The sequence below is a fragment of the Ursus arctos genome, unplaced genomic scaffold (genome assembly GCF_023065955.2).
Source record: "Ursus arctos isolate Adak ecotype North America unplaced genomic scaffold, UrsArc2.0 scaffold_7, whole genome shotgun sequence".
Classification (NCBI taxonomy): domain Eukaryota; kingdom Metazoa; phylum Chordata; class Mammalia; order Carnivora; family Ursidae; genus Ursus; species Ursus arctos.
Window position 1 is genome coordinate 33,145,380 of NW_026623089.1, and position 27,042 is coordinate 33,172,421.

A 27,042-nucleotide genomic window follows, 5' to 3' on the forward strand; every position below is an offset into this window, starting at 1 on the left:
CTTTAAAAAGAAGCAAATTTAAATAATATTATAGTACAGGTCCTACATTAATATATATGGTTTTCATTTATTATTAAAGTGATCCTGATAAAGAATTTTCAAAATCTATACAACTTCAAGGTAAACAATTTACTAAACAAACTTATTAAATCTATTAAACAAATTAACATAAAATACTGTGCAAAGCTGAAACAATTAATAGAAACATATTGTAGATTATCTGATTTATAGATAATTCTTTGAAAAGTTAAAGTAGGGAGGAAGTTTGTGTACTGAATTTTAATTTCCTCTGTTGTGACAACAGTCTGATACAGATACACTTCTTTAATCAGAAAATAAAATAAAATAAAATAGGGGCGCTTGGGTAGCGCAGTCATTAAGCGTCTGCCTTTGGCTCAGGGCGTGATCCCGGCGTTCCGGGATCGAGTCCCACATCTGGCTCCTCTGCTGGGAGCCTGCTTCTTCCTCTCCCACTCCCCTGCTGTGTTCCCTCTCTCGCTGGCTGTCTCTCTGTCACATAAATAAATAAAATCTTTAAAAATAAATAAATAAAATAAAATAAAATAAAATAAAATAAAAGCTTCTTGGGAAACCCTGGCCAGAGGAGAAGGAAGAGAAGGTCGGGCCTGCAGTACCATCTGTGGTTTCCGCTCAGGTCCCACCCAGCCCATATCCCTCTGCCCTGCCCTGCCATACCTGAAGCTTCTCTAAAGTAGTTTCTAATATTTGAGGAAAAAATATTAGGGGTTAGAAAGCATGTTGAGCACTGTTTTATTTCTATGACACTGTGATTATTGGGAGTTTTAGCTAACTCAGAAATTTTAAGTTATAATCATTTTAAAACTTTTTATTACTAAAAATTTCAAATACAAGTAGATTAATATAACAAGCTCGTAAGTACTCATCACTTACCTTCAACAATTAATATTTATACATTCTTGTTTCATCTATATACTTTTACTCACTCATTTCACACACATACACCCCAATTTTTTACAACTTTGAGGTCAGATTTATATACGTTGAAATGTACAGATCTTAACCGTACAATTTTGACAAGTGGGAGACAGAACATTTCTGTCTCCTCAGAAAATCCCTTTGTGTCCCTTCCCAGGTAATTGCCCCACCCAGAGGTAACCACTGCTATGATTTTTTTCACTTTAATTAGTTTCGCCTGCTTTAGAACTGCAACATAAATGGAGTGACACAATCTGTGCTCTTTTGTGTTCAGCTTCTGTAGCTCAGCATAATGCCTGGAAGGTTAATATTTGTTGTTGTACCTATGGGTAATTTCATTCCTTTTTATTGCTAAGTAATATTCCATTTTGTTTTTATATAGCACAATTTTTGTATTCATTCCCCTTTTGATGCCCATCTGGGTTGTTTCCAGTTTTAGGCTAACTGTGAACAAAGCTGATATGAACATCACAAGGACCTGTTTTCTTCATTTCTCACTGGAATTATCTAGGAGAAGAAATGCTGATTCAAAAGGTAGGTACATTAACCTTACAACTGCCAAATCTTGTCCACTGTTTTGTCTTTTTATTATTGAGCTGTAGGAATTGTTGCTTCAAAGATAATACTTTTAAAGAGAGCAATTTAGAATCTTAGAGTAAAAGGAATCCCATCTGCCTCTGTGGCTATCATGGTTCAGCTGATTTTATACCAAATTTGGCTGCTGGCATAAGTTAATATAATACCACATACATGGGAAGATTCCCAACAGACAGACAGGCTGATGAGTCAAGTTAGATTGACCTTACTTAAATACGGGATAGCTACAAACCAAAAGGAAATGCTGATTAAGTCTATTCTAAACAAAATTCAGGAAAGATATGAAAAGGATAAAACTAAACAAAAATAAGTATTTTATGTAACTAAAAACAAGTAAACTCTGGAAATATTCTCTTAGACTACTGAATAACATTAAATTAAAATTTTCCTTTTTAATCTCACCTGTTTCATTGCTGTTTCACCTATTTTGTCAGAATGTTTTCGAATGCTTTCCAAAAAGTCTTTGAGATCAGACATGGAGATTTCTTTAATATCCTCACGGAGTTTAGGAAGATTTTCTATCATTAGCTGACAAAACCGGTATTGACTCACTCGGGGAAAATACACATTCTCTAACTGTTCCATAGTTTTTAGAGCAGAATAATACCTGTGAAAAGTTAAGAAGAAAACTCTATAAAAAGTTATTACATTAATATTCAAGTTAAAATAATTAACCAGTCCAACACTCCAATCAAAAAGGACATAGTTAGGGGTGCCTGGGTGGCACAGCGGTTAAGCGTCTGCCTTCGGCTCAGGGCGTGATCCCGGCATTATGGGATAGAGCCCCACATCACGCTCTTCCGCTATGAGCCTGCTTCTTCCTCTCCCACTCCCCCTGCTTGTGTTCCCTCTCTCGCTGGCTGTTTCTATCTCTGTCAAATAAATAAATAAATAAATAAAATCTAAAAAAAAAAAAAAAAAAAAAGGACATAGTTAAAATAAGTAAAATTACCATTTATTTCTATTTATTAAGCATCAACTATAAACCACATGAACAAGTTTGCAGGCTGAAAATTCGTGACTTATACTAATATACAGTTTCCTTATTTCACTTCACCTAAATCTGTAACATATATAACACCTAAACCTGTCATCACAATAACTTTTTTTAAGATTTTATTTATTCATTAGAGCGAGAGCACAAGTGGGGGTGAGGAACAGAAGGAGAGGGAGAAACAGACTCCCCAGTGAGCAGGCAGCCCAATGTGGGGCTCAATCCTAGGACCCCGGGATCATGACCCAAGCCAAAGGCAGACGTTTAGCCAACTGAGCCACCCAGGCGCTCCAGTCATCACAGTATCTTAAATGTATATATATAATAGTTCCAAAATTTTTAATTATAATATTTATTTGATATGTGCTTTCATAATATCTCTCCCATCCACATACCATCACCTCAGAAAAGTAAAGATTTAATACAAATTAAAGTAAAATGTATTTTAAAGACACTTTTTTGAAAATTTTACACTATTTAAAGTACTTAGAAATAATATTAAGTATCAAAAAACCAAGTGAAAAATCATAGTGATTTATTTTCAACTCAACAAATACATACTGAATGACATGGTGGGTTGCAGTAATTAATAAAATATTGCCTATGCCCTAGAGAAATTGACATGTACTTTCATATACATACTTTGATTTTCTCTAGACTTCCACAAGGTAGATGTGTCTGGCAGATATTATATTAATACTCAACAGATGAGAAACTGACATAAAAAGTATACAATTTGGCCAAGATACTATAATTAATTGGTAGAAAAACTGTAACTGTCAGTTTCCTACAATAAAATTCACCACCAAAATCCACTGAAAGGAGGTAATTTTTAATTTTTAATTTTTATTTTTGTTTTTAAAGATTTTATTTATTTGACAGAGAGAGACAGTGAGAGAGGGAACATAAGCAGAGGGAGTGGGAGAGGGAGAAGCAGGCTTCCTGCTAAGCAGGGAGCCCGATGCAGGGCTCGATCCCAGGACCCTGGGATCATGACCTGAACTGAAGGCAGACGCTTAATGACTGAGCCACCCAGGCGCCCATGAGGAATTTTTTAAATTAATCAAATGATATTCTATACTTTCCCATTATTTTGGATATTAAAAATGAGAAAAGGCATGATCTAGAGAACAAAAAAAGTAATACACAGGTAAAATGAAAGACTGTAAATTCAAAAGCTATTTAAAGTTATTAACCGATTCTCTAGCCTATATTCCCAAAGAGAGAGTATATTTTGCAAACTGTCACAAAATCTAGCACTATTTTAAAAATTAGATGCCTAAATTTTATCTTGGTTATTTAAAATCATTAGAACTGTCATAAACAAATAAAATATACATTTGGTCAGAAATGAACATATTTAGGTGATAATATGGGTGGGAGAGATGTCATTACAATTATTTTGATAATACCTAAGACATTATAGACTTAAATAAAGTAAAATAATGAATAATATCTTTTCTGAGTAAAATAACATTTTATATACAATAGGTCAGTCAATAGTCAAAGTGTACTTTTTGGTCCTGCCCTATTTCTTGTTTTGCTGTGAATTAGATATATTCTGAAAGTATTATTTCCACAACGGGTAGGCTTTCTTGAAAATTCATGGTAATGCCTATAAGGTATTTAAAGTCCTAAGTGACAAAAGCTAAATGAAAGTATTACCAGGAGTTTCTGCAACATCCAAAGACACAATCAAATGACTTCATAATACAATTGTGCCTTCCTTCATGCTTTTATACCTCTCACCTCCCATCCTAGGCTTCCCAGTGTCACTGAACCATGAAGCTTTCCTAGCACCCACACACGAAATCCAGAAATGTGAGCAGCTAATGCCAGTGGGCTGAATCTTCAACTAATGAGAAAAGGAGGCCAGAAGATAAATTCCCCTTTCCTCTTCCTGGATGAAACGTCCTGAATTTACAATAACACACAGAACTCTAAAAGTTCTTTGAAACTGATCAACATTAAGCACCACTGGCTAACTCAATAACTCAACATCATATTGCTCTCCCAAGTTTGCCAACTCATTTCCCTTTTACTCAACTCTGCTTCTCAGTTTCCGTAGGATTATACTCCAAAAAAAGTAGTAAAATATAAGGTTATACCTCAGGCTTTGCTTTCTGGGGAACCCAAGCTAAGACACACAGCAAGACTATATATTCTTAGGCAGAGAAAAGAAACCAGAGACCAGACCCTGAATCCTTCTAAAATTTGGCAACAAATCTCCTAAGCTTTATATTCCTAAACCCAAGCAAAATTTCCACAATAGATTACCATTCTCTTTTGGTATATATGATGCTATTTTTTAAAAAATTGTAACAGTAATCCATAACCACTGGAAAAATACAAAACTATAAAGGAAAAAATAAAAAGCACCATCTGATACTACCATATAATAATTACCTCAGTTTGGCCCCAGTTACATTCAGTTGTATATCTACAACATTTCCAGGTCTGTATGCTGGTGTCTTATTTAAAAACATATCATGGAAACTATCTTTAAAATTATTCTAGAACAAATTAATACCCTACTTGTAAGTCAACTGTAAAAATGTAATGATGTCCTCATAATTGGAATTTTTTTAAGTCTGATTTTTTATTTTTTATAAATAATACTAAAGTAAATTTCCCCCTATATCAAAACCTCTACCAAGATGTCTGCTTTTATAAATATGAGACATTACAAAAAAAATTATGTGTCATCCCTAAATGGAAAACATGTGACTACTCTCATGGTACTCTGGCCCACAGGGTACAAATTATGTCACTGTTCTTACTTCATTTGCGTTCTCTCGAGCATTTCCAATTCACCAAAGTTTGAACTATCATAGAAGTGGTTACTTCAGTCTCTACTATTCTAAATACAGTGTCCTGCATATAAGAAAAAATTACAAGATACATAAATAAGCAGAAAAATGTGATCCAAAAGTAAAAGAAAAAGTCAATGGAAGCATACATACAGGTGGCCTAGATCTTGGAATTAACAGATGAAAACTTTATTGTAAATGTTATAGACTCTAGGAAGAAAGAGAAGTTAATATGCATGGAAAGATGGGAAATTTTAGTAGAAAAACAAATTACAACAAGGAATCAAATGAAAAAGTTGAAAATAGAACAAAATATCAGAATAAAGAATTCATTCAATGGGCTTAAGAGCAGACTAGAGATACAGAAGAAAAAATGATCCAACAACTGACAGCCATTTTGCAAACTGAAACACACACACAAATACACAAAGAATAAAGATAGGAGGAATAGTGTCAATAGAAATAGAAATCAATAGATCAATAGAAATAGACTCAGGAAAGTTTAAGACAGGTCCAAAAAAATTATTCAACATGAAACAAAAAAAAGAAAAGAGAAAAGGAGGAGTTCTTAGAAATTATGGACAACATTAAATAATCTAACATACATGTAACTGGAGTTTTCAAAAGAAAGGAGAGAGAGAAAATAAAGGAGAGAGAGAAATTATGGACATTAAGTAATCTAACATACATGTAACTGGAGTTCCCAAAAGAAAGGAGAGAGAGAAAATAAAATGCTCATATTTCTGGATTGCGTGTGTAGGTGGCTAAAGAGAAATATTTGAAAAGATAAGAACCCTGAAATTTTCAAAACTGATGAAAGTTATCAACCCCCAGTTTCAAAATAAGCTAAACAAACCCCCAAGCAATATAACTACAAAAAAACCACAGCTAACCACGTCATAGTCAAACTTATAAAAACAAAATATATGGAGGCCAGAGGAAAAAAGACCAGAGGAAAAATTACAAATCTTGTAACACCAATGAGAAGCAAAAAATGGAGAGCAAAAAATGAAAAAAACATAGTATTTAAATTGTTGGGGGGAGGGGACCCTCTAAAAACCCAGAATTCCCTGATAAAAACTACTGTTCAAAATAGAAGTAAAATAAACACATTTCCAGAGAGAAAAAGCAAGAAAATTTTCTTTAGCAGACAGATGTACTATAATAAATACTGAACAAAATTTATCATGTCAAAGACAATTATGCCACTTAGAACCCCAGATCTGCAAAAAGGAAAAAAGAGCAATAGAAAGATTAAGTGGGTAAGTATAAAAGAATCTGTTTTAATTATGGTTAATGTGTGTGTGTGTCTGTGTGTGTGCGTGTTACAAGTAAATTATATTAAAACAAAAATACAACAAACAGGATGGGAATAAGTACAATTATTCTAAGTTTCTTATATTGTTGTTGAAGTATAACATTATTTGAAAGTGAACTGTGATGAGTTAAACATGCATATTGTGCTCTCTAGAGTAGCCACTAAAAGGTGTATACCTAGTAAGTGAATAGAGCTAGAGATAAATACGTATATACTAAAACAAAACCTCAATCATGAAAAGGAAGGAAAGAAAGAAATACATCAGGCAAACAGAAGACAAACAGAAGATAATTAATTGAAAAGTCAACCATAATAATAATTACATAAATATAAATGGTCTAGGAGTGCTTGGGTGACTCAGTTGGTTGGGCGTCTGGCTCCTGGTTTCAGCTCAGGTCATGATCTCAGATTCGTGGGATTGAGCCCCACATGGGCTCTGCACTCAGTGGGGAGTGTGCTTGTGATTTTCTCTCTCCCTCTCCCTCTGCTCCTCTCCGCTCTACTCTCTCTCTAAAATAAATAAATAAATCTTAAAAGTTAAAAAAAATGGTCAAAAATACCATGTACAAAGTAGAGATTGCCCACTGGATGAAAAAAGTAAGACCCAACTATATGCCGTTGATAAGAAACACACTTTAAATATAAAGAGTAGGGTTAAAGGTGAAAGGATGTCAAAGATATACCATGAAATATCTAATATAAGCATGCTGGAATAACTAAAATGACTACATCAATACCAGGCAAAGTTGAATTCAGGACACAGAATATTACCAAAAATACAGAAGGCCATTTCATATGACACAGAGTTAATAAGAATATAAAAAATCATAAATACGAATGCATCTAATAACAGAGCTTTGAAATATATAAAAGAAAATTTAAAGAACTAAAGAGAAAGTAGACAAACCACAATAGTGGAAAACTTAATGCCGCTCTCTTACCCCTGACAGAACTGGCCAACAAAAAAAAGAAACACTAAGGAAAAAGAAAATCTGAACTGCTCTAACACTAACGTGACTTAACTGGTATTTCTAGAACACTAAAGCCACAACTGCAAAATACGTAGTCTCTTCAAATACACATTAAATATTCACCAAGACAGATGATATGCTGGGTCACTAAACAATTTTCAATAAATGTCAAAGGTTTGAAAACATACAAAGTATGTTCACTCACCCAAGAGTATCAAACTAGAAATTAATAATAAAGATTATAATATATCCTAAAAGTCCCCCAAATATTTGAAAATTAAACAATACACTTGTAAATAAACCAAACGTTTAAAAAAAGGAAAATAAGGAGCGCCTGGGTGGCTCAGTCAATAAACCACCTGACTCTTGATCTCAGCTCAGCTCATGGTCTCGGGGCGTGGGATCGAGCCCCATATTGGGCTCTGAGCTCAGTGCAGAGTCTGCTTGTCCCTCTCCCTCTGCTCCTCTCCCCATTCTTGCACTCTCTCTTTCTCTCAAATAAATAAATAAAATCTTTGGAGAGAAAAAAAAAGGAAAATAAGAAAATATTTTACACTAAAAGATAATAAAAACATTTCAAAATTGCACCTAAAGAAGTTCTCAGAGGAAAATGTATAACTTTAAATGTTTGTAATAAAAAAGAAAGGCATATGGCTGGCTCAGTTGGAAGAGCATGTGACTCCTGATCTTGGGGTTGTAAGTTCAAGCCCCATGTTGGGTGTAGAGATTACTTAAATAAATAAATAAAAATTTTTAGAAGCTCAAAAAAACCCAAATATATTTTATCTTTTGTCATTTGAAAGTCAATTGTGATATATATATAGTATTTGGGTACATCTTAAACTTTTTTAAATATACTGATTTTCCTATCCTAGAGAAAATGTTTCAATAGAAGTTAAGTTTCATTACAGCTTTTGTTTGTTTGTTCCTAACTTAAATTGATATACTAATGTCTAGGAAATAATAGTCATTTGGGGGAGAATTATAGTCATTTTAAATTAAAATTCACTTATTTCACAGCATATTTACTGTTCAAATCATTTCAATAAACGACTGAAAACTTAAAAAAAGAGGCATTAAATTACTGTTCTAAATTTCTACTTTTTGAAAACAGAAAAAGAACAAATTAAACCCCAAGCATAACAATGGAAATAATAAAGATAAAAACAGAAATCAAAGAATAAACACACTCAAGTATTAGATCTTTGAAAACATCCATAAAATTGATAAGCCTCCTGTCATATAAATCAAGGGAATAAAACCACAAATTACTAATATTGGGAGAGACAAAGATGAACATTACTATAGATCCCATAGACATTAAAAGGGTGATAGGACAATATTATAAATAAGTTTATGCCAATAAATTCAACAACTCAGATAAAGTGGTCAAAGTCCTTGACAAAACATAAGATACGAAAACTGACTCAAGAAGAGATAAAGTCTTAATAGCTCAACATCTGTTAAAGTAATGGGATTCATACCAAAATTTTGCCAGTTGGCTTTGCTAAGAATACAGCACTCTGAGCTTATTTCAAACTGGTTACTTTTTTCTTTTTTTGTTGGTATTTTTCTGTGATCCTTACTCTGGGAATCTGGTAGGGCTCCTGAAGCTAAAATTCACGAAAGAGTGGTGGGCTTCCTGGACCCCCAGGAATTTATCTCTTAAGCCAGTACCGTTCAATCACCTTTAAGTGTTCCTACCAAGGTCCAGCAATGTGTTCCGCTCTCAGTAAACTGTGACAGTCTCTATTTGCCTCTCTCTCCAATTCCAGGGGTAGCAGAGTGCCCTATGACCTCATTTCTCCAATGGATCTAAAAAAGGTTTTTTAGGGACCCCTGGGTGTCTCAGTTGGTTAAGCATCTGTCTTCAGCTCAGGTCCTGATCCCTGGGATCGAGTCCCACACTGGGCTCAGCAGGGAGCTTGCTTCTCCCTCTGCCTGCTGCTCCCTCTGCTTGTGCTCTTTCTCTTTCTCTGACAAATAAATAAAATCTTTAAAAAAAAAAAAGTTTTATTTTCAGTTTGTTTAGCTCTCTTCTTGTTGTAAAGACAGGAGTGATTACTTCATAGCTCTTTACATGTGAGACCAGAAACCATAAGTTCCTTATTTTTATAAAGTTTTTTATATATTGTGGTTATGAGTCTTGTCAGAAAAAAATCTTGGAAATGTTTTCTCCAAGTCTGTGGCTTGCCTATCAATTTTCTTAAAAGTGTCTTCTGATGAATAAAATTTTTTATTTTAAGTCCAATTTCCAATTTTGTATAGTAGCTTTTTGTGATCCTTCTAAAAAATATATTTGCTTACCCCAGATAATGTGAAAATATCTTCCCACATTTTCTTATAGAAGTTCTATGATTCTGGTGGAGAACAAACACAAGACCCAACTATACGTTGTATAAAAGGAACCACTTTAAATATAAAAATACAGAGAGATTAAAAGTTAAGGGATGGAGAAAGATATACTATGCTAACACCAATCAAAAGAAAGCTGGAGTAGCTACATTAATTTCAGAAAAACCAGACTTCAGAGCAAGGAAAGTTATGAGAGATAAAGAAAAGCATTACATAAATGATAAAATGATTAATCTCTAAACAGACAAATTCACTAATATAGCAAATTCACTATATTCACGTACTAGTACAGTCTTCAACTTCAAAAGTCCTCTAACAGTAATTGACAGATTCAACAGGCAGAAATTTAGTTAAGAATATGGCTGAACTGACCCCAATGTTCATAGCAGCATTGTCCACAATAGCCAAACTGCAGAAGAAGCCAAGATGTCATTCAAAGGACAAATGGATAAAGAAGATGTGGTCCATATATACCATGAATATTATTCAGCGATCAGAAAGAATGATTACCCAACATTTGCATCAACATGGATGGGGCTGGAGGAGATTATGCTAAGTGAAATAAGTCAAGCAGAGAGAGACAATTATCATATGGTTTCACTCATTTGTGGAACATAAGGAATAGCAGGGAGATCATTAGGAGAAGGAAGGGAAAAATGAAGGGGGGGGTAAACAGAGGGGGAAATGAACCACGAGAGACTATGGACTCTGGGAAACGAACTGAGGGTTTTAGAGGGGAGGGGGTGGCGGGGGATGGGCTAGCCCAGTGAAGGGTATTAAGGAGGACACATATTGCATGGAGCACTGGGTGTTATACGCAAACAATGAATCATGGAACACTACATCAAAAACGAATGATGTACTGTATGGTGACTATCATAATAAAAACAAACAAACAAACAAACAAATAAATAAATAAATAAATAAATAAAATAGGATTAAAAAAAAGAATATGGCTGAAATGAAGAGCACAATCAATCAACTGGATTTAACTGACATTTACAGACTACTTCATCCAACAACAGAATATGTATTCTTTTCAAGCTCACATTGAGCATTCACCAATACAGACCATATTCTGGGCTATAAAACACACCTTAACAAATTTAAAAGAATAAAAATCATACAAAACATCATACTTAATGATGAGAAACATAATGTTCTTCCCCAAGAGATCAGAAACAGGCAAGGATGTTCCTCCTTACACTCCAATTTAACCATCATACTGATATTCATTGTTAATGCAGTAAGACAAGAAAAAGAAATAAAAGGTAATCATACTGGGAAGAAAAAAAGAAAAGGCTTGTCTGCAGATGACATGATTATCTATGTAGAAAATCCCAAAGAATCAACAAAAAAATTTTCCAGAATAATGAATGATTATAGCAAGGTTGAAGAATACCAGTGTAACATACCCACGTCAACTGCTTTTCCGTAAACCAGCAAGGAACAACTGGGATTTGAAATTAAAAACACGATACCATTTACTTCAGCACCAAAAAATGAATTATGTATAAATCTAACCAAATACTTAAAAGATCTATATGAAGAAAACCACAAAACTGATGAAAGAAATCAAAGAAAATCTAAATAAATGGAGAAATATTCCATGTTCATCAATGGTTTTCACAAAAATTAACTCATAATGGGTCACAGGCATAAATGTAAAACACAAAACTCTAGAAATTAACATAGGAGAAAATCTAAGTGATCTGGGGTTTGGCAATGAGTTTTCAGAAACACCACCAAAGCATGATCTATGGAAAAAAACTAGTAAGCTGGACTTCATTAAAATTAACAATCTTCTGTTGTAAAAAGACACTGTTAAGAAAATGAAAAGACAAGCCACAGAATGGGAGAAGATATTTTCCCATATAATGATATAAACAACTCAAAAAACACTTAAAAGTCAGCAGTAAGAAAACCACCAACCAAATTTAAAAGTATACAGAAGATCTGAAAAGATATCTCACCAAAGAAGATATACAAACACCAAATAAGCATATGAAAAAATGCTCAAGATCACATGGCAATAGGGAATTGCAAATTAAAATGAGATATTACCTACATCTATTAGAATGGCTAAAATCCAAAACACTGACAATACCAAATCCTGGTGAGGGTGTGGAGCAACAGAACTTTCACTCATTATTATTGCTGAGAGTGTAAAACAGTAAAGCCACTTTCGAAAACAATTTGACTGTTTTTATAAAGCTAAATACAGTCTTTCCAGGGACACCTGGGTGGCTCAGTCAGTTAAGGATCTGCCTTCAGGTCGGGTCATGATCCCAGGGTCCTTGCATTGGGCTCCTTGTTCAGCATGGTGCTTGCTTCTCCCTCTACCTGCCGTTCACCCTGCTTGTGCGCGCCCGCACAAATAAATAAAAAAATTTATTTATAAATAAATAAAATCTTTTTTAAAAAAAGCTAAATATAGTTTTTCTGTATGATCTAGCACTTGTACCACTAGGTATTTATCTAAATGAATTAAAAAGTTACGTCCACACAAAAACCTGCACACAAATGTTTACAGCTGGCGTTATTCATAATTGCCAGAAATTAGAAGCAACCAAGATGTCCTTCAACAGGTGAATGGATAAACAAACTGTAGTACATCCATATAATGCAATATTATTCATCAATAAAAAGAAATGAGCTATCAAGCCACAAAAAGACATGCAGGAACCTTAAATGCATATTGCTAAGTGAACAAAGCTAGTCTGAATATGACATACTGTATGATCCCAACTATAGGACATTCTGAAAAAGAACTATAGAAACAGTAAAAACATCAGTGATTGGCAGTTGCTGGAGGGGAGAGGAAGGGATGGGGAAAGAGATGAAGCACAAGGGATTTTTCAGGCAGTGAAGCTATTCTGTATGATGCTGTCATGATAGATATGACATTACGCATTTGTCAAAACCCTCTGTACAGCACAAAGGAGTGAACCATATTGTAAACTATGGACTTAACAACATGTCAATATTAGTTTATGAATTGTAAGAAATGTACTACACTCATGCAAGAAACTGTGAGGAGAGAAAGATACATAGGAATTCTGTACTTTCTGCTCAATAGGTCTCTAAACCTAAGCAAAGGACTTGAACAGACATTTTACAAAAGAAAATACACAAATGCCCAAATAGCAAATGAAAAGGCACTAAACATTAGTCATCAGAGAAATGCAAATTGAAACCATAATGAGATATCATTTTACATGTACCAAAATGGTTCAACTAGAACAGACTGACAAAACTTTATGTTGGCAAGGATGCGCAGTATCTAAAATTCTCATTGGCAATGGGAGTATGAAACGGTACCACCATTTTGGAAAACTATTTAATGGTTTCTTATAAAAGGTAGCCTACATCTACACTATAACCCAGCAATTCTACTCCTACACATATATTTAAGAGAAATATAAACATGTGCCTACAGAAAGACTTGTCTGCTAATTTTACGACAGCCTTATTCATGATACCTCCAAACTGAAAATAACCCAAATACCCACCAACTGGTAAACAGATTAAAACTTCTTAGAACTAAATACTACTAGCAATGAAAAGAAACAAACAATTGGTATTTGCAATAACAGATGAATCTCAAAACATTTGGAGTGAAAGATACTAGACAAGAAAAAATATATTCTATGATTCCATTTATATCAATTCTGAGAACATGTGATAGAAATCAGAATGTGGTTATCTGTGGAGGGAAGGAAGAATCGATTGGGAAGGGGCATAAAGGGTGATGGAAATGTTCTGTATCTTGTTTGGGTGGTAAGACCAGAAGACAGTATGAGAAAAGTGTTTGGGATAGAAATAATGTTCAAATCTTGATCTTGGTGGTTATAAAGGTGTACTCACTTTTTAAAACTTCATGGAGCTACAGACTTATGATTTGTGTATTTGGGTCTAAAAAATTGCTAAGCAAATAACTTAAAAAATAAAAAACTGCACCACAGAGTAAATATTTTACAACACATTTGACAGAAAAGGAGCCAATCCCTGAACTAAGCAAAGATTTTAAGCCTGTTTCAGACATGCTGAACTTCAGATAGTAATGGAATATCCACGTGAAAAGATTCAACAAGAATCAGAGATGTCAAAACCAAGCTTGAGATTCAAGATTCAGATTTGGGAGTCATCAGAATATAAATCCAGATATTTTAACAAATGTGAAGTGATATTAACTCACAAAAAACGTTTTTTTGTCAAATCAAACCAAATATACCTGTGGGCCATTTGATTTTGTAGGTTGCTAATTTGCAACGTCTAATGATCACCAGGAATAACATTTGCCCATGCCCTTTATTTTACTACCCCATACGGATATTTATCTTAACAAAAATATGGCACAGCACCAGAAGTGGGGTCCTAAATATTTAGTGTCATGGCAGCCTAGATACATGCTTTTTAACCTTGACTCCTTGAAACTCCAATAAAACAACATGAGATTTTTCTTTAAAAGCATAAGCCTACACAGATGAAGAGAAAAGGAGAAGAGGAAAGTAAACTTTTAGAATGTTGAAAGCTGACGGATATGTGGTAAAAAAAAAAAAAATTCAGATCTGAGAAAACTGGATTCTAAGGCAAGAGTTGAGAAACCAAGAATAAACTTATCTATTCTCTAGAATCTCTGAAAATGTCAAGAATTGATAGGAATCCCACTACTTATGGAAGTAGGAGTGAAAGGAAGGCTAAAGTAAGGAATATTGGTTGTAAATCTGCTTAAGCAGCAAACTACTCCAGTCATGTGAGCAACAATCAGTCCCCATTTTGGCAAAATACTGAAGAGACTAAAACAGATCATCTCTGAATAGGTAGGGAGACCACCCAAGGTTGAAGGTAATAGTACTGATCTGAAAACAAGAGGATTAGTAGAGCATAAATATACTAAACGCTCTCTTCCTCAACTCAGCTCCCACAATGCTGGCATTCAGATCTTTACCCTCCAGATAGTAGACTGGAAAAGTCTCCTCCAGGGAATCTGAGCACCCGCAGGAGAAATAACTCCAGATATTAAGACCAAAGGCTCACCAACTAAACAGCCCAGCTAGATAACCTCACAGTGAAATTCACAATCAACAAGGCCCACCCACATACCCAGAGCTTCCAATGATGCATCTTATGTCCACTACACTAAAATATGAGTGGTCAACCAAGGAATTATCTGACATCTGAGAAACACCTCTACCAACAAAGTCAGAGATAAAAATAAAATAAAAAATAAAAAACCTGGGGGGAGGGGACTTAGTGGAAACAAACTATATGCAAGGAGATATATAAATAGATATGTCTAAAATCTCACAGAAGTAAAGACAAAATACTGTTAGCATACCCTAAAAAGAAGAAAATAAAGGAAAAGAAATATTTGGAGATCAAAAAAGTTTTTAGAAATTAAAAATCAGAGACCAGAAATGAAATAAAATCAACATTTTTGGAAGATAAAAATGAAGAAATATCCTAGAAGCAGAGCAAGGAGTCAAAAAAATTAAAAAATGTTAAAGAAAAGAAAATCAGAGGACCAATCTAGAAGATTAAACATCACTATCTGTCCTAGAATCAAGAAACAGAAAGAAATAAATAATTCAAGAAAACTTCTTAGATCTTAAAGACATTATCAGATCAAAAAACAGTTTCCAGGGGTCCCTGGGTGGCTCAGTCATTAAGCGTCTGCCTTCGGCTCAGGGCGTGATCCCAGAGTCCTGGGATCGAGCCCCACATCAGGCTCCTCTACTGGGAGCCTGCTTCTTCCTCTCCCATTCCCCCTGCCTGTGTTCCCTCTTTTGCTGGCTGTCTCTCTCTCTCTGTTAATAAATAAATAAAATCTTTAAAAAAAAAAAAAAAAAAAAACAGTTTCCAGATTAAATTCCAGACAGGTTCACCAAGTACCCAGCACAATGGAAGTAAACAGGCCCATATCAAAGCACATCATCAGGAAACTACAGACCACAGGAGAAGGTTCTAAAAGAGAAAAAAAGGTAGGTCACAAACTAAAGATGAGAAATTAGAATGGCTTCAAACTTCTCAACTGCAACCCTGGAAGGCTAGAGGGTATGAGAGAGGTGTGTGTCTGGGGCAGGGGTTATTAATAAGCCCACACAGCAAGCAGATCTTGCTTGCTTGTTTCTAAATACCATTACTAAAAGGAACTAGGGTACCTTGGAAAATGGCTATTTATAGGTCTAGGGCAAGAAAAGTACATGTGAGCCTGGAACATATTATTGTGTGATAACCAAGAAAGTACTCAAAGACAAATGAAGACACAGAAATTGGCTTGAGGGGTTCCCCTAGCCAAATGTGGTACAATTTGAGCATCAAAAAGAATAATGAAAACAAAAGATTATAACACACTTATTTAAAAAAAAATCCATGAGTCTATAGTGATAATCAGAAAAAGAAGATAAAAAGAAAAGGGAAATAAAAAGAAAGAGCTTTAAAAAAAAAGAAAAGCTCTTCTTTATATTAAGAAAGACAGCTAATAAATGTCAAAGGAATGAGAGAATTATAAAAATCACCATTTTGTAACCCCAATATAATAAATGATTAAAGCAAGAGGGGCATCTGGCTGGCTCAGTCAGAGGAGCATGTGACTCTTGATCTTGGGGTTGTGAGATTGAGCCCCACATTGGGTATGGAGATTACTTAAAAACAAAAAAATATTAAAATCTAAAGCAAGAATCCTAAAACCAATGAGTGGAAGGTTGTTAAGGAAATAGGACTCAAAATATCACCCCACAGATTACTTAGTAATTGCAAAGAGAAAAAGATACTTTTTCAAGTGATCTGTAGACATCGTCTTAACCAAATAATCAAATTTAGCATAACCTAGAGACAATCTAACAGTATGTGCCTCCTGATTTCATACAGTGAGTGGTACACAATATCACTTATGTCATACTCATACCCAAACCAGTTCATCTGATTCTTCTAATCATGAGAAAATAATTAAATAAATCCAAAATGTCCTGGTCGACAAGACAACTGACCTGGACACTCTCATGAAAAACAAAGAAAAACAGGAAGACTGTTCTAGATTAAAGGGACAAAAAAGTACATATCAACCAACATTTCAGGGAGGAAATGAAGATATAAGACATCAGGGGGATAAATGGGGAAATCTTAATATAAATATTAGATCATATTATTGAAAAATATATAATGCTCCAACCTGAAAAATAGTGAAGAAACATTAAAAGTTATTCAAAGACATAAATGTAAATACCAAAATAATGCCTTAAAAGATTTGAAAGTTTTTTTGCCCCTAGCAAGAAGGAATGGTGAATGGAAAGTAGGGACAATGCTGCCTGTGTTTCTTCAACAAACATATAGAACTATATTATCTAGATCTTTAAAATATAAGGATGTACAACCTTGATAGAAAAAGACAATATACATATATATGAATATATATATACATATATATATACACACATGCACACACATACACACAAATTGAAGACTTTCAGGATAGTTTATGGTTCGTGTATTAAGAAGGAAAAAATAACTACTAATTAGTATGAATTGGTAAAGGTCAATAAAATTCAGTGTTTAGCATTAGAAAGCAGGACATACACAGATATCTGAGTATAGATTTGTACATAATGTACTGTGATAATTAAGCAATTATTAATAAACTAAGAGGAAATCATTATTTCTCTATTGCAAATGTAGAATATTCTCATTTATTCTGATTTTTCTGTTACTTTAAAACTGTTCATCTTTAAGACATTTTAAAAATTATTACACTAATGATAATCAATAAACTTCTTCAAATGATTCTTCATTTGTCATGTGTTCATTTGTGTTAAAAAACAGAACACGATCTACAGTAGCCCAGTCTGTCAAAATATCACTACCCACACTGCTTTCACTGTGTGTTCCCACTATAAACACTTAGCCTCTGATTATATGCAATGTTCACATGGAAGCTAATCAGTATTTTTTCATTCCTGTTCAGTTGTCTATTTGTCCTTCAACAATATCATCAATCTTTGATTTTACTTATAAAGGACAAGGATCAACAAATAAATGGCTAAGAATTGCTTTATTAGATGATTCTGATGGGCAAATTGCATGAAAAAGAATAAAGGTAGAAAGCAAAACTTCACATGACTCACTATAATTTATAGTAACTTTATCCATGATTTCTTTAACAGAAAAGTAAAAGATTCTTATTAAAAACAGTAAAGAAACCAACTCACCTTTTTGCACTCATCTGTTCTTTTAGCTTACTGTACATTTCCAGCACTGCATTAAAAAATATAACTTATTTTAGCTTTCAAAATGAGAGAAAAATTCAGATGAAAAAATTAAAGCAGGGAAGAACCTATTATAATTCATTAATTTTCTCTATATTTTAATTCAGGCTTATATCTTCAAATAAAATTTTATACATCAAGTAAGTAAAAACATTTTAATGTCCTCATATGGTGAACATCACATTATATATGTGAACACATTATCTGGAATTTGGAACACTTTCATATGCTGATACCTATAATTGAAACATTAACCTACTAACAATGATCATATTCAGAAACTTAATAGTATCACTTCCCTGTAGTGTAACTGGAAGTTTGGACTTTATTCAAGAGACAAAGTTGAGCAAGTGAGATTGATTAATTTTAATTCAATATATCAAATAAAATACATATACCAAAAATAAACCAAACATAAAATTTTACACTAAACTGACAAAAAAAAACCCTCAAAAGTTTAGAGATTAAATTATAATAAAATCATAAACATAACAAAGCAACTTTGTTTTAACATTTCTATTACAGACTCAGAAATGCAATTATTCAATAAAATTGTTATAAGCTTCAGCAAGAAAACACACTGCCACCAAAAATGTTTTAATGCAACTACCAGATCACCATTTATCCTTAGTAGAATTTCAAGGTATAAAGTGAGTAAACTATCATTGGCTCATCAAGCCAGCTTACATTTTCAGACCAGAGAGACAGACACTTTTTTCCAGATTTTCTATTTTGGCTACTTCCCAGGGGTCCTCAAGGTTACAGAAGATATTTAGTTCACTTGTCTGAAAACCATAAAGCTACAATGGTGGCAATAGTGAACCACCCTAGCCCTGTGATCCTTATGTTTATCTCTATCACAGCGCCTATATTGTAAGGCAGTATTTCTCACATTTTCCAACCAAAACATTAAACACATCACCTGGGAAAACGCCTAAAACTGCTGCTTAAGTATAAACTTTCTTTGAAGTCTCCTGTTTTATCTCAACAATTTATGTAACTTTCCTATCTTATTTTCATATAAAAATAATGCTCTCCTCAAAAATAATCAAGTAAAACTAATGTACCAGGAAAATACATTGTTTACCTATGACTTCTTATATCCTCTCATACCCCTCCTAAACCAAGGAGGCATTAGGCAATTATACAATAATTAAGCTCACTTATCTTTATTCACATTAGATTGTAAGATACTTCAGAGCTTAGACTATATCATTTTCAACTTTATATTTCCAATATCTACCATAATGCTGACACAAAAAAGTATTTACGAGTGGATAATTAGATAGAAGGCTAGATGGAGGAAAGGAGGCAGTTCTCAATGTGGCTATTAAGAACACAATGTTTACATGAATTCAGATCGTCTGTCCAGCCTTGAAAGCAAAGACAGTAGCAGTAACAAAAGTCTACCTCTACTTCCCTTTATTTCTCTATTCCAAAAAGCCCTCCAGGGGCATAAGCCAAATTCAGCTCTTTCTCATTGCACCAGTACCCAATTTTTTAGGCTTATTACCATTCAGGGACAAAGCAATCAAACTTAAAGACTGTCTTCATGGCTACTTCAGTGTATCTAATGGTGGCAAAGAGGTATTATTAAACATTACTATAAGGAAGTAGGTTTCTCAACCCTGAAACTGAACATAATAAGCAGAATTTTATTTACTCAAAGTTAATGTGCAAATATCCATGGTCCAGAGATTAAAATGAATAGAATTTCAATGATTCTAAAAAAAAAAGAAAAGTTATTCTCACAAGGTCAGAAAACAATGTTTTTTAGTTAATAAAATCTGCTGACAGTTTTAACATACAATTTGTGTTCTAAGCTAAATTTACATTATATAAATATTATACAAAGCATCTCATTCTATTCCCCTGGACATGGAGGTTCAGGTTCCTTCCTAAAAAAAAATAAGTTTAAAAAACGGGATAGTAAGATGGATACAGCTCACTATATGAGAAAAAGATGACATACACATTGTCTTCCTTTTGTATGAACAGGATACATCAGGGGAAGGAAAATACTGGTGAGTTTCTTCAGAATTTATTTGATGTCCCAGTAATATCTGAGCCATAACAGAGAGATCAAAAACTCAGAAACCTAAAAAGTCAGTCTTTCCAAAATATAAGAGTAAAGGCAAAACCAAAGAAGGGAAAAAACCTAGCACTTCTGAATGTTTTTTTACTTTATCAGCAAAACGAGACTGTGAGCAAAGCAAACCAACTTGCTTAAGTGACAAACAGAAAATAGTGGAAAATCAGAGGTAAAAAATTAGGCGAATTAGGAAAAGGCAAGGAAATGTAATCAAAAGATACTCTCCTCCATGGGAAAGTATTCTGAGGAAAAACAAAAAAGCAGTGGGAGGGGGGTGAGGGACAAAGGACAAACTAGGCAGGAAGGAAATGGGAGAGGTACAGGTTGTTCTAGGAATCTGATGTGACAGATTATCAAACAAAACTTTATAAGATAAGAAAACCATGAAAATTCAAGGACTAAAATAGATAAGAAAGATAACCATGAGCTTTTGGGGGCAATCACCAAAAAATCTGTAATTCCCATAATGAATAAAGACCATATGCTATCATTAAATTATAATTTTACCAAGCCAAGCATTACATTATAGACAAGTTTAACTCACCTGGAAGGCATAACTGCAATTTTTCTACTACTGTTGTAATGTTCCTCTGCTGAATTCTACATCGAATAATATCTTCTGTTTGGACTATCACCTTAGAAAAGAAGAAATGCTCATATTTTTAAGCAAACAGTTAAATTGCATCCACATATTGAGTATGCAAGAAATGTATCATATTCTAACCTCCTTTCCAGCATCTTGAAATCTTCGGTTGGTATCAGTAACTTGCACCTTAAAAATAAATTCACCTTAGTTAGACAAATATGCATAAAACTGCCCTGATATAACTGCTCACCCTTGTAATCAGATCATGCTTCATGAGAAACTTAGAACAAAGAAATGCAAATTCAAATTAACTCTACAGCTTGAACTTGAACTTTTGATTGAAAAGGGCTTTTGTTAACTTCAATTACTTATGACAGTTCTTTTTAACAGATTCTGTGGCAAACTTCTCAAATTTAATCTAGATTTTTGAACTTTACTTGCTTCTCTAAGTCTGTCAAACAATTCAAATCACTGACCCAATTGACCACTGGTCCCCTTTTTGATAACTTCAATGAGGTCTATGTGCCATTCATTGTCTGTATGAAATGGTGATTGCATTTTATGGTAATTAAACATTCATACTTTGCTGAATGCAAACACTGGGTGGTTGATTAACATCAAACACGGAAATTTCAATCCACAGCAACATTTTAATGCTGCAGGTGCAGACAAAGCTCAACCTCAAATTTTCCCACATATTAAGTGACTCATTAGGTCATCATAGTAAGGAAGCACATTCTAGTTTATTAAAAATCTCATTAATTTCTGAACAAAGATGCTCAGTGACCTCATTGATGCTGTATTTGGTCTCTTGTTATCTGAATATCCTTTATGTAATAGTTTTCTGATCATAACCTTTAGTGAACCGGGGTCATTTTATCTGCTAAATTCTCCAAATGTAAAGAAAGATAAATAGGCAAATTCTTACAACTAAATACTTTTTATTCTGACTGAACAAATTCAGGTCTCATTTAATAAATGTTTTTTGCTGTGTGGCAGAAAATACAGACCAATTTTCTTTAAGAAAATTATGCTCTATTAAACTAAAAAAAAGTTTCAATATTAAATAATTTTGAGAACACACTCATTTTTTTTTTAATTTTTAGAGGATAGCTTTTTACTATGATACTAATTGCCATTTTTAAAATTCTAAAACTGCAAATGAGGCCTTCCTTTGTATGAACTTTTTTAGTTCATTTCCCTGCATGGAAAGAAATCCTGTTAAGTCAATGCATTACTTGCTTTACAAAAAAGAGATTACGCCTGTCATTAGCATGACAACTATGTTAATAGAGCATAAAGAGCATTTCCAAATATACACACTAATTCCCTTCTTGAAAATAGTACATTTAATAATGATTTGTACATAGGCACTACAAACTAATACTTCACAAATTTAATGAGAGCATTAAAAATAAAGAGAATTTTAAAATATTTCTTACCTTCAGTTTTTCTGCATCAGTTCTTACTTTAAGGAGCTCTGTAATAGCATCTACAAAACCCTGATGATGAAAATTACACATCTTTTCAATTTCCTTGTCATGATTACGGATACAAGCATCTAACTTTTCCATGAACTTCTTGTGTGCATTTGGTTGGTCATCATACACAGACCTGAATGTACACAAAAAAGAAAACTAACATTAACTTCCCAGTTCACCAAAATTTATCCTTTATTAAGCCCATTCTTTGCAATAGCTAATAATTTTTTTTTGCTTTGTAATCAGTATATTAAGGAGACATTCATACATTTCAAGAATTACTTAATTCTGATATCCAGATTTAAGCCTGTGAATATGACTTTTAAATATACAATTAAAGCCATTCATCATAGTATGATATAGTACCAACATTAAATTACAGTTATTTCAGAATATAAGTTAAATTGTTTAAAGTAAGCAAGCCTGTAACACACCTAAAAAACACCTTCCTATCTCTTACATGCAAATTACTTCTCCAGCACAAAGGTCTCTTCACTCTAAATTACCCTGCTCCCAAAGTCACCACTCTGAAGCTTACCATGGTCCAAAGGGAAGGGGAAAAAATGTCATCAGGACTGATATATCCAAAAAACCCAAAAAACAAAAAAACAAAACGAAACAAAAAAACGATGGCACAGCAGAAGGGAGTGCAATTCTACAAGTTTGAGCCCTCAAGCAGCAGCATATTACGATAAATCCTTTCTTTAGAAAGGCATCATTTCCATCACTGATACCACAGGCCAATTTACATAGCAAGCTATCTTCAAGTAACAGCTGAGGCAACAGAATAAATGCAGAGGCATCACAATGAATCCCACTTAATAATATAACCATGGATCAACAATTCTCTACATATTAAGTTCTTTGATTGCCAACTGAATACAAGTTTTAACTTCATAGCAACAGCTCGTAATCTTTTTTTTTTTTTAAAAAAGACTTATTTATTTCAGAGAGGGAGAAAGCACAAAAGGGAGAGGGGGAGGGAAAGGGAGAGAGAGAATCTCAAGCAGTCTCCATGCTGAGCACAGAGCCTGATGCAAGGCTCAATCTCAGGACCACAAGATCATGACCTGAGCTGAAACTAAGAGTTGGACGGTTAACTGACTGTGTTACCCAGGCTCCCGCAAGGGCTGATAACCTTAAAATAAAACTGGATTGATAGTACTGTCACTAGTAGAAATCATTTGTATGAAAAATAATTTCTTTTTGTACTTATTATTAAGTGAACCACAAACCCTCTAGATATCTGGAAACTGTCTGGATATCAGGAAATAAAGGTCTGAGGCTCAGGACATGAGTCTTTAGCATACTAGTGTTCAAAAAAGAATCACTGAGTGAATGATTAAAGAATGATGAACAAACTCCTGATTTCTACGGTACTTACTGTGTCAGGACATATTCTAAGTGCTTTATATATTAATTTTTTAATCTTACAACAAACTTGTATAAAGTAAGTATTATTATTACCCTTGCTTTACAAGTTACAGATTATGTAACTGCTGTAAATTCCACACTAGCAAGGGACAGATGAGTATGAATCCTGGCAATCTGGCTCCAGAGTTCATATTCTCAAACACAAGGCCATACTACAGTCACCACAATGTTCTCTAAATATGGTGTACATATTCCTACTGTATCTCAGCTCATGCTATCTCCACATAAAGGGCATCACCTCCCTGCCAACCACCATTCAGAAAAGGATTAACTTTGCCCAAGGAAAGGTTTGGCCCTTGCCCCCAGCTCCTGGGAGGTAAGCCTTCAGAATGTCCTACCTGATAGTTGTCTTTACTTGGGGGCTGTGGGCAATGCCAAATAATCAAGGCTAGCAAAGTGGTTTACAATGTGATTTAGAGTGGATGGGGGCCTTCGGCCACATTGTATCAGCTCCAGAGAGTCTACAGACTAAGGGTAAGCAACTCACGGCAGTCACCCATGTCTATGTGACCAACCCCCAGGAAAAATCCTGGACACAATGGCTTAGGTGGTTGGCAATGCTCCATGATTACTGGCACACATCATTGCTGAGAGAAGTGCTGTCTACATGACCACTGGGAAAGGACTACTGGAAGACTCTGCTTTGAACTCTCCTAGGCCCTGCCTTATATGACTTTTCCTGATGTTAATTTTAATCCGTATTCTTTTGCTGTAACAAACAGCAACTGTGAATATAACAGCTTTCTAAATTCTATGAGTACTCCTAGTAAATTACTGAACTTGAGGGTAGTCTTGGGGACCTCCCAAAAATGTGCCCCCCCCAATCTGCTGCCTATTGTTTGAGATTTAGTTCAATTCCCATTTCCTCCAATAGAACTTTGTCAATGATTTCCATGCCAAGTAACCTCTTCATAAGCAGAATAGGTAAATTTACACTCCTTTCCACTCATTGTGACATGTACATACATTATATTTTGTACTGTAATTTAAACCTTTCAAATATACATCCTATATTTTGTTTCTTCATATCAATCATAAGCTTCTTGAGTGTAGCCTCCATGTTATAGATTTTTTTTTTAAAGATTTTATTTATTTATTTGACAGAGATAGAGACAGCCAGCGAGAGAGGGAACACAAGCAAGGGGAGTGGGAGAGGAAGAAGCAGGCTCATAGCGGAAGAGCCTGATGTGGGGCTCGATCCCATAACGCGGGGATCACACCCTGAGCCGAAGGCAGACGCTTAACTGCTGTGCCACCCAGGCGCCCCTCCATGTTATAGATTTTTAATGAGTACATATTATAATACTAGAGATAGCAATATTGGGTAGCAATTATTAAAAATTTGGGCCTTTAAGAGCTGAGCTGGAACTAGGCTCTGATTCTGGACATCTTCTCTTTTCTACCTATGCTACTCTCTCAGTCTCATCCAGATTTGGAGTTTTATATTCCATAAGAACACTGACACCTCCCAAATTTATGTTTCTAGCCCCAACCTCTCCCCTGAACTTCAAACTCATATATTTCTCCAACTGGGTATCTGATAAGCATTTCAAATATGTCCAAAATGATTTCCTACCTTCTTCCTCAAACCTGCTCCTCTCAGTCTTCCTTCATCTCAGTAAACTCCATTCTTCTAGTTGCTCTGGCAAAAAACCTTGAAATCACCCGACAGTTCTTCCTCTCGCTCTCCCCACCAAAATAATCCAGCAAATCCAACCACATTTTACAACCTCTACTGGTGCCACCCTGGACTAAGCCACCATCATCCTGCCTAGAATGTTACCATAACTATGAACACATATTGAAGTAATATATATACACACATTTCTAAATTTTTTTAACCTATTTTAGTACAAGTTTGTAATTTATCTGGCTCTTAAAAAACCAGGTAGTAAACAGAACATACCCAAAGAATTGTACTCTCTTTTTTCTGTTACAGCTGTAGCATTGTAGCAAAAATCTAAGAGATATTTCAGGACTGCCCCACTACAATGTCCCTCCAAAGAGGGTTTGCCTCTGTTAGTGCAAAAGTAATACTGTTATCTCTTTAAAAAATATTAATAATAAACAAAAAGAAGAAAAACAATAGTTATTTTCCAGAAGTCTATTTTATTCTAGAAAGTTATAGTCCATCTTTTGGTGTGTCTTTCTAATTTATTCTCCAGATTTTTAAAAACAAAACTACTTCTAATTTATAATAATTCAAGACACTGCCAGTGCATCTAGTATAGCATCCCAGGTGAATGCCTCTTTTTCTACTGAGGTTATGAGTATGGAGAAAAGCAGTATCAGAACATATGCAATACTCACCCCCCATTAATAGAAAACCAAAGCATGAAATGGGTGAACTATTTATATCCCATGCCTTCTGCTGTTAAAATAGAACTGTAAGCCCCAATAAAAATACCATTAAGGAATCAGTCCTGTGAATGATCCATCTTTTACTACAAAGTCTTAGTCTCTCCTGACTCCTGATAACCACTTGCTGCTACAGACATAAATACAAGCTGCAGCCCAAGCTGATATAACCTGCGTGTCACCCATAATCCATATCAATGAGATCATTCTGAGCAGAGTACACAGAAATAAAAGAAGTGGAGATGAGGAAACATTCTAAACCACAAAAATAAATTGCATTTTTTAAAATGTACTGAAGGCTCAAGCAAGTGCCAGAATCCAAAATTCATCACAAGATAGAATTTGGCCCTGAAAAGGACCCTAGGAAGTTCCTAGTTCTGACTTTCTCAACTTAATAGATGCAGCACAAATCTAAGAGCCAGACACAAGCACTCAAAGTGGAATGAATACATGTAGTTGATTTCACCCTCTATCCACTCTGGTGAAAATATTAGAAATAACTAGTCCGAAAATTTGCGAATAAAGCCAACAATAAATAGGTGAGAGAATAGAGACAAACAGGAAAGGAGAAAGAGTGGATATGCATAGGAACATTGGAAAAGGGAAAAAAGCAAAAGCAATTCCTCTCCCAAGTATTTCCTGCACCATATACATAGTAGGAATTATCCATCTTTCCTCTGAAGGGACCTACGTTTAATTAGAGATACCTTGGAAAGACAGTGGAGGGAGGATATGGAAAGCAGAGAAGATGTGCACTCCCTGTCAACAATTCCTCACAGTCACTGAACTGACTAAATAGATGTCATATCTGCTGCTTCTGGCTTA

General features: G+C 34.4%; 1 protein-coding gene across 4 annotated transcripts in view; it reads right to left on the reverse strand.

Moving 5' to 3' along the window:
* The window catches only part of EXOC6 (exocyst complex component 6), a 344,161-nt gene that overhangs the window by 152,815 nt on the left and 164,304 nt on the right, over positions 1 to 27,042 (reverse strand). For all 4 annotated transcript variants that reach the window (XM_048218941.2, XM_026481664.4, XM_026481663.4 and 1 more), the window contains 5 exons: positions 22,387 to 22,558; positions 21,083 to 21,130; positions 20,903 to 20,993; positions 18,210 to 18,255; positions 1,957 to 2,161 (listed from right to left, as the gene is read on the reverse strand). In XM_048218941.2, coding sequence (XP_048074898.1) covers positions 1,957 to 2,161; positions 18,210 to 18,255; positions 20,903 to 20,993; positions 21,083 to 21,130; positions 22,387 to 22,558 — 562 coding nt within the window. The remainder of the gene's footprint in view (positions 1 to 1,956; positions 2,162 to 18,209; positions 18,256 to 20,902; positions 20,994 to 21,082; positions 21,131 to 22,386; positions 22,559 to 27,042) is intronic.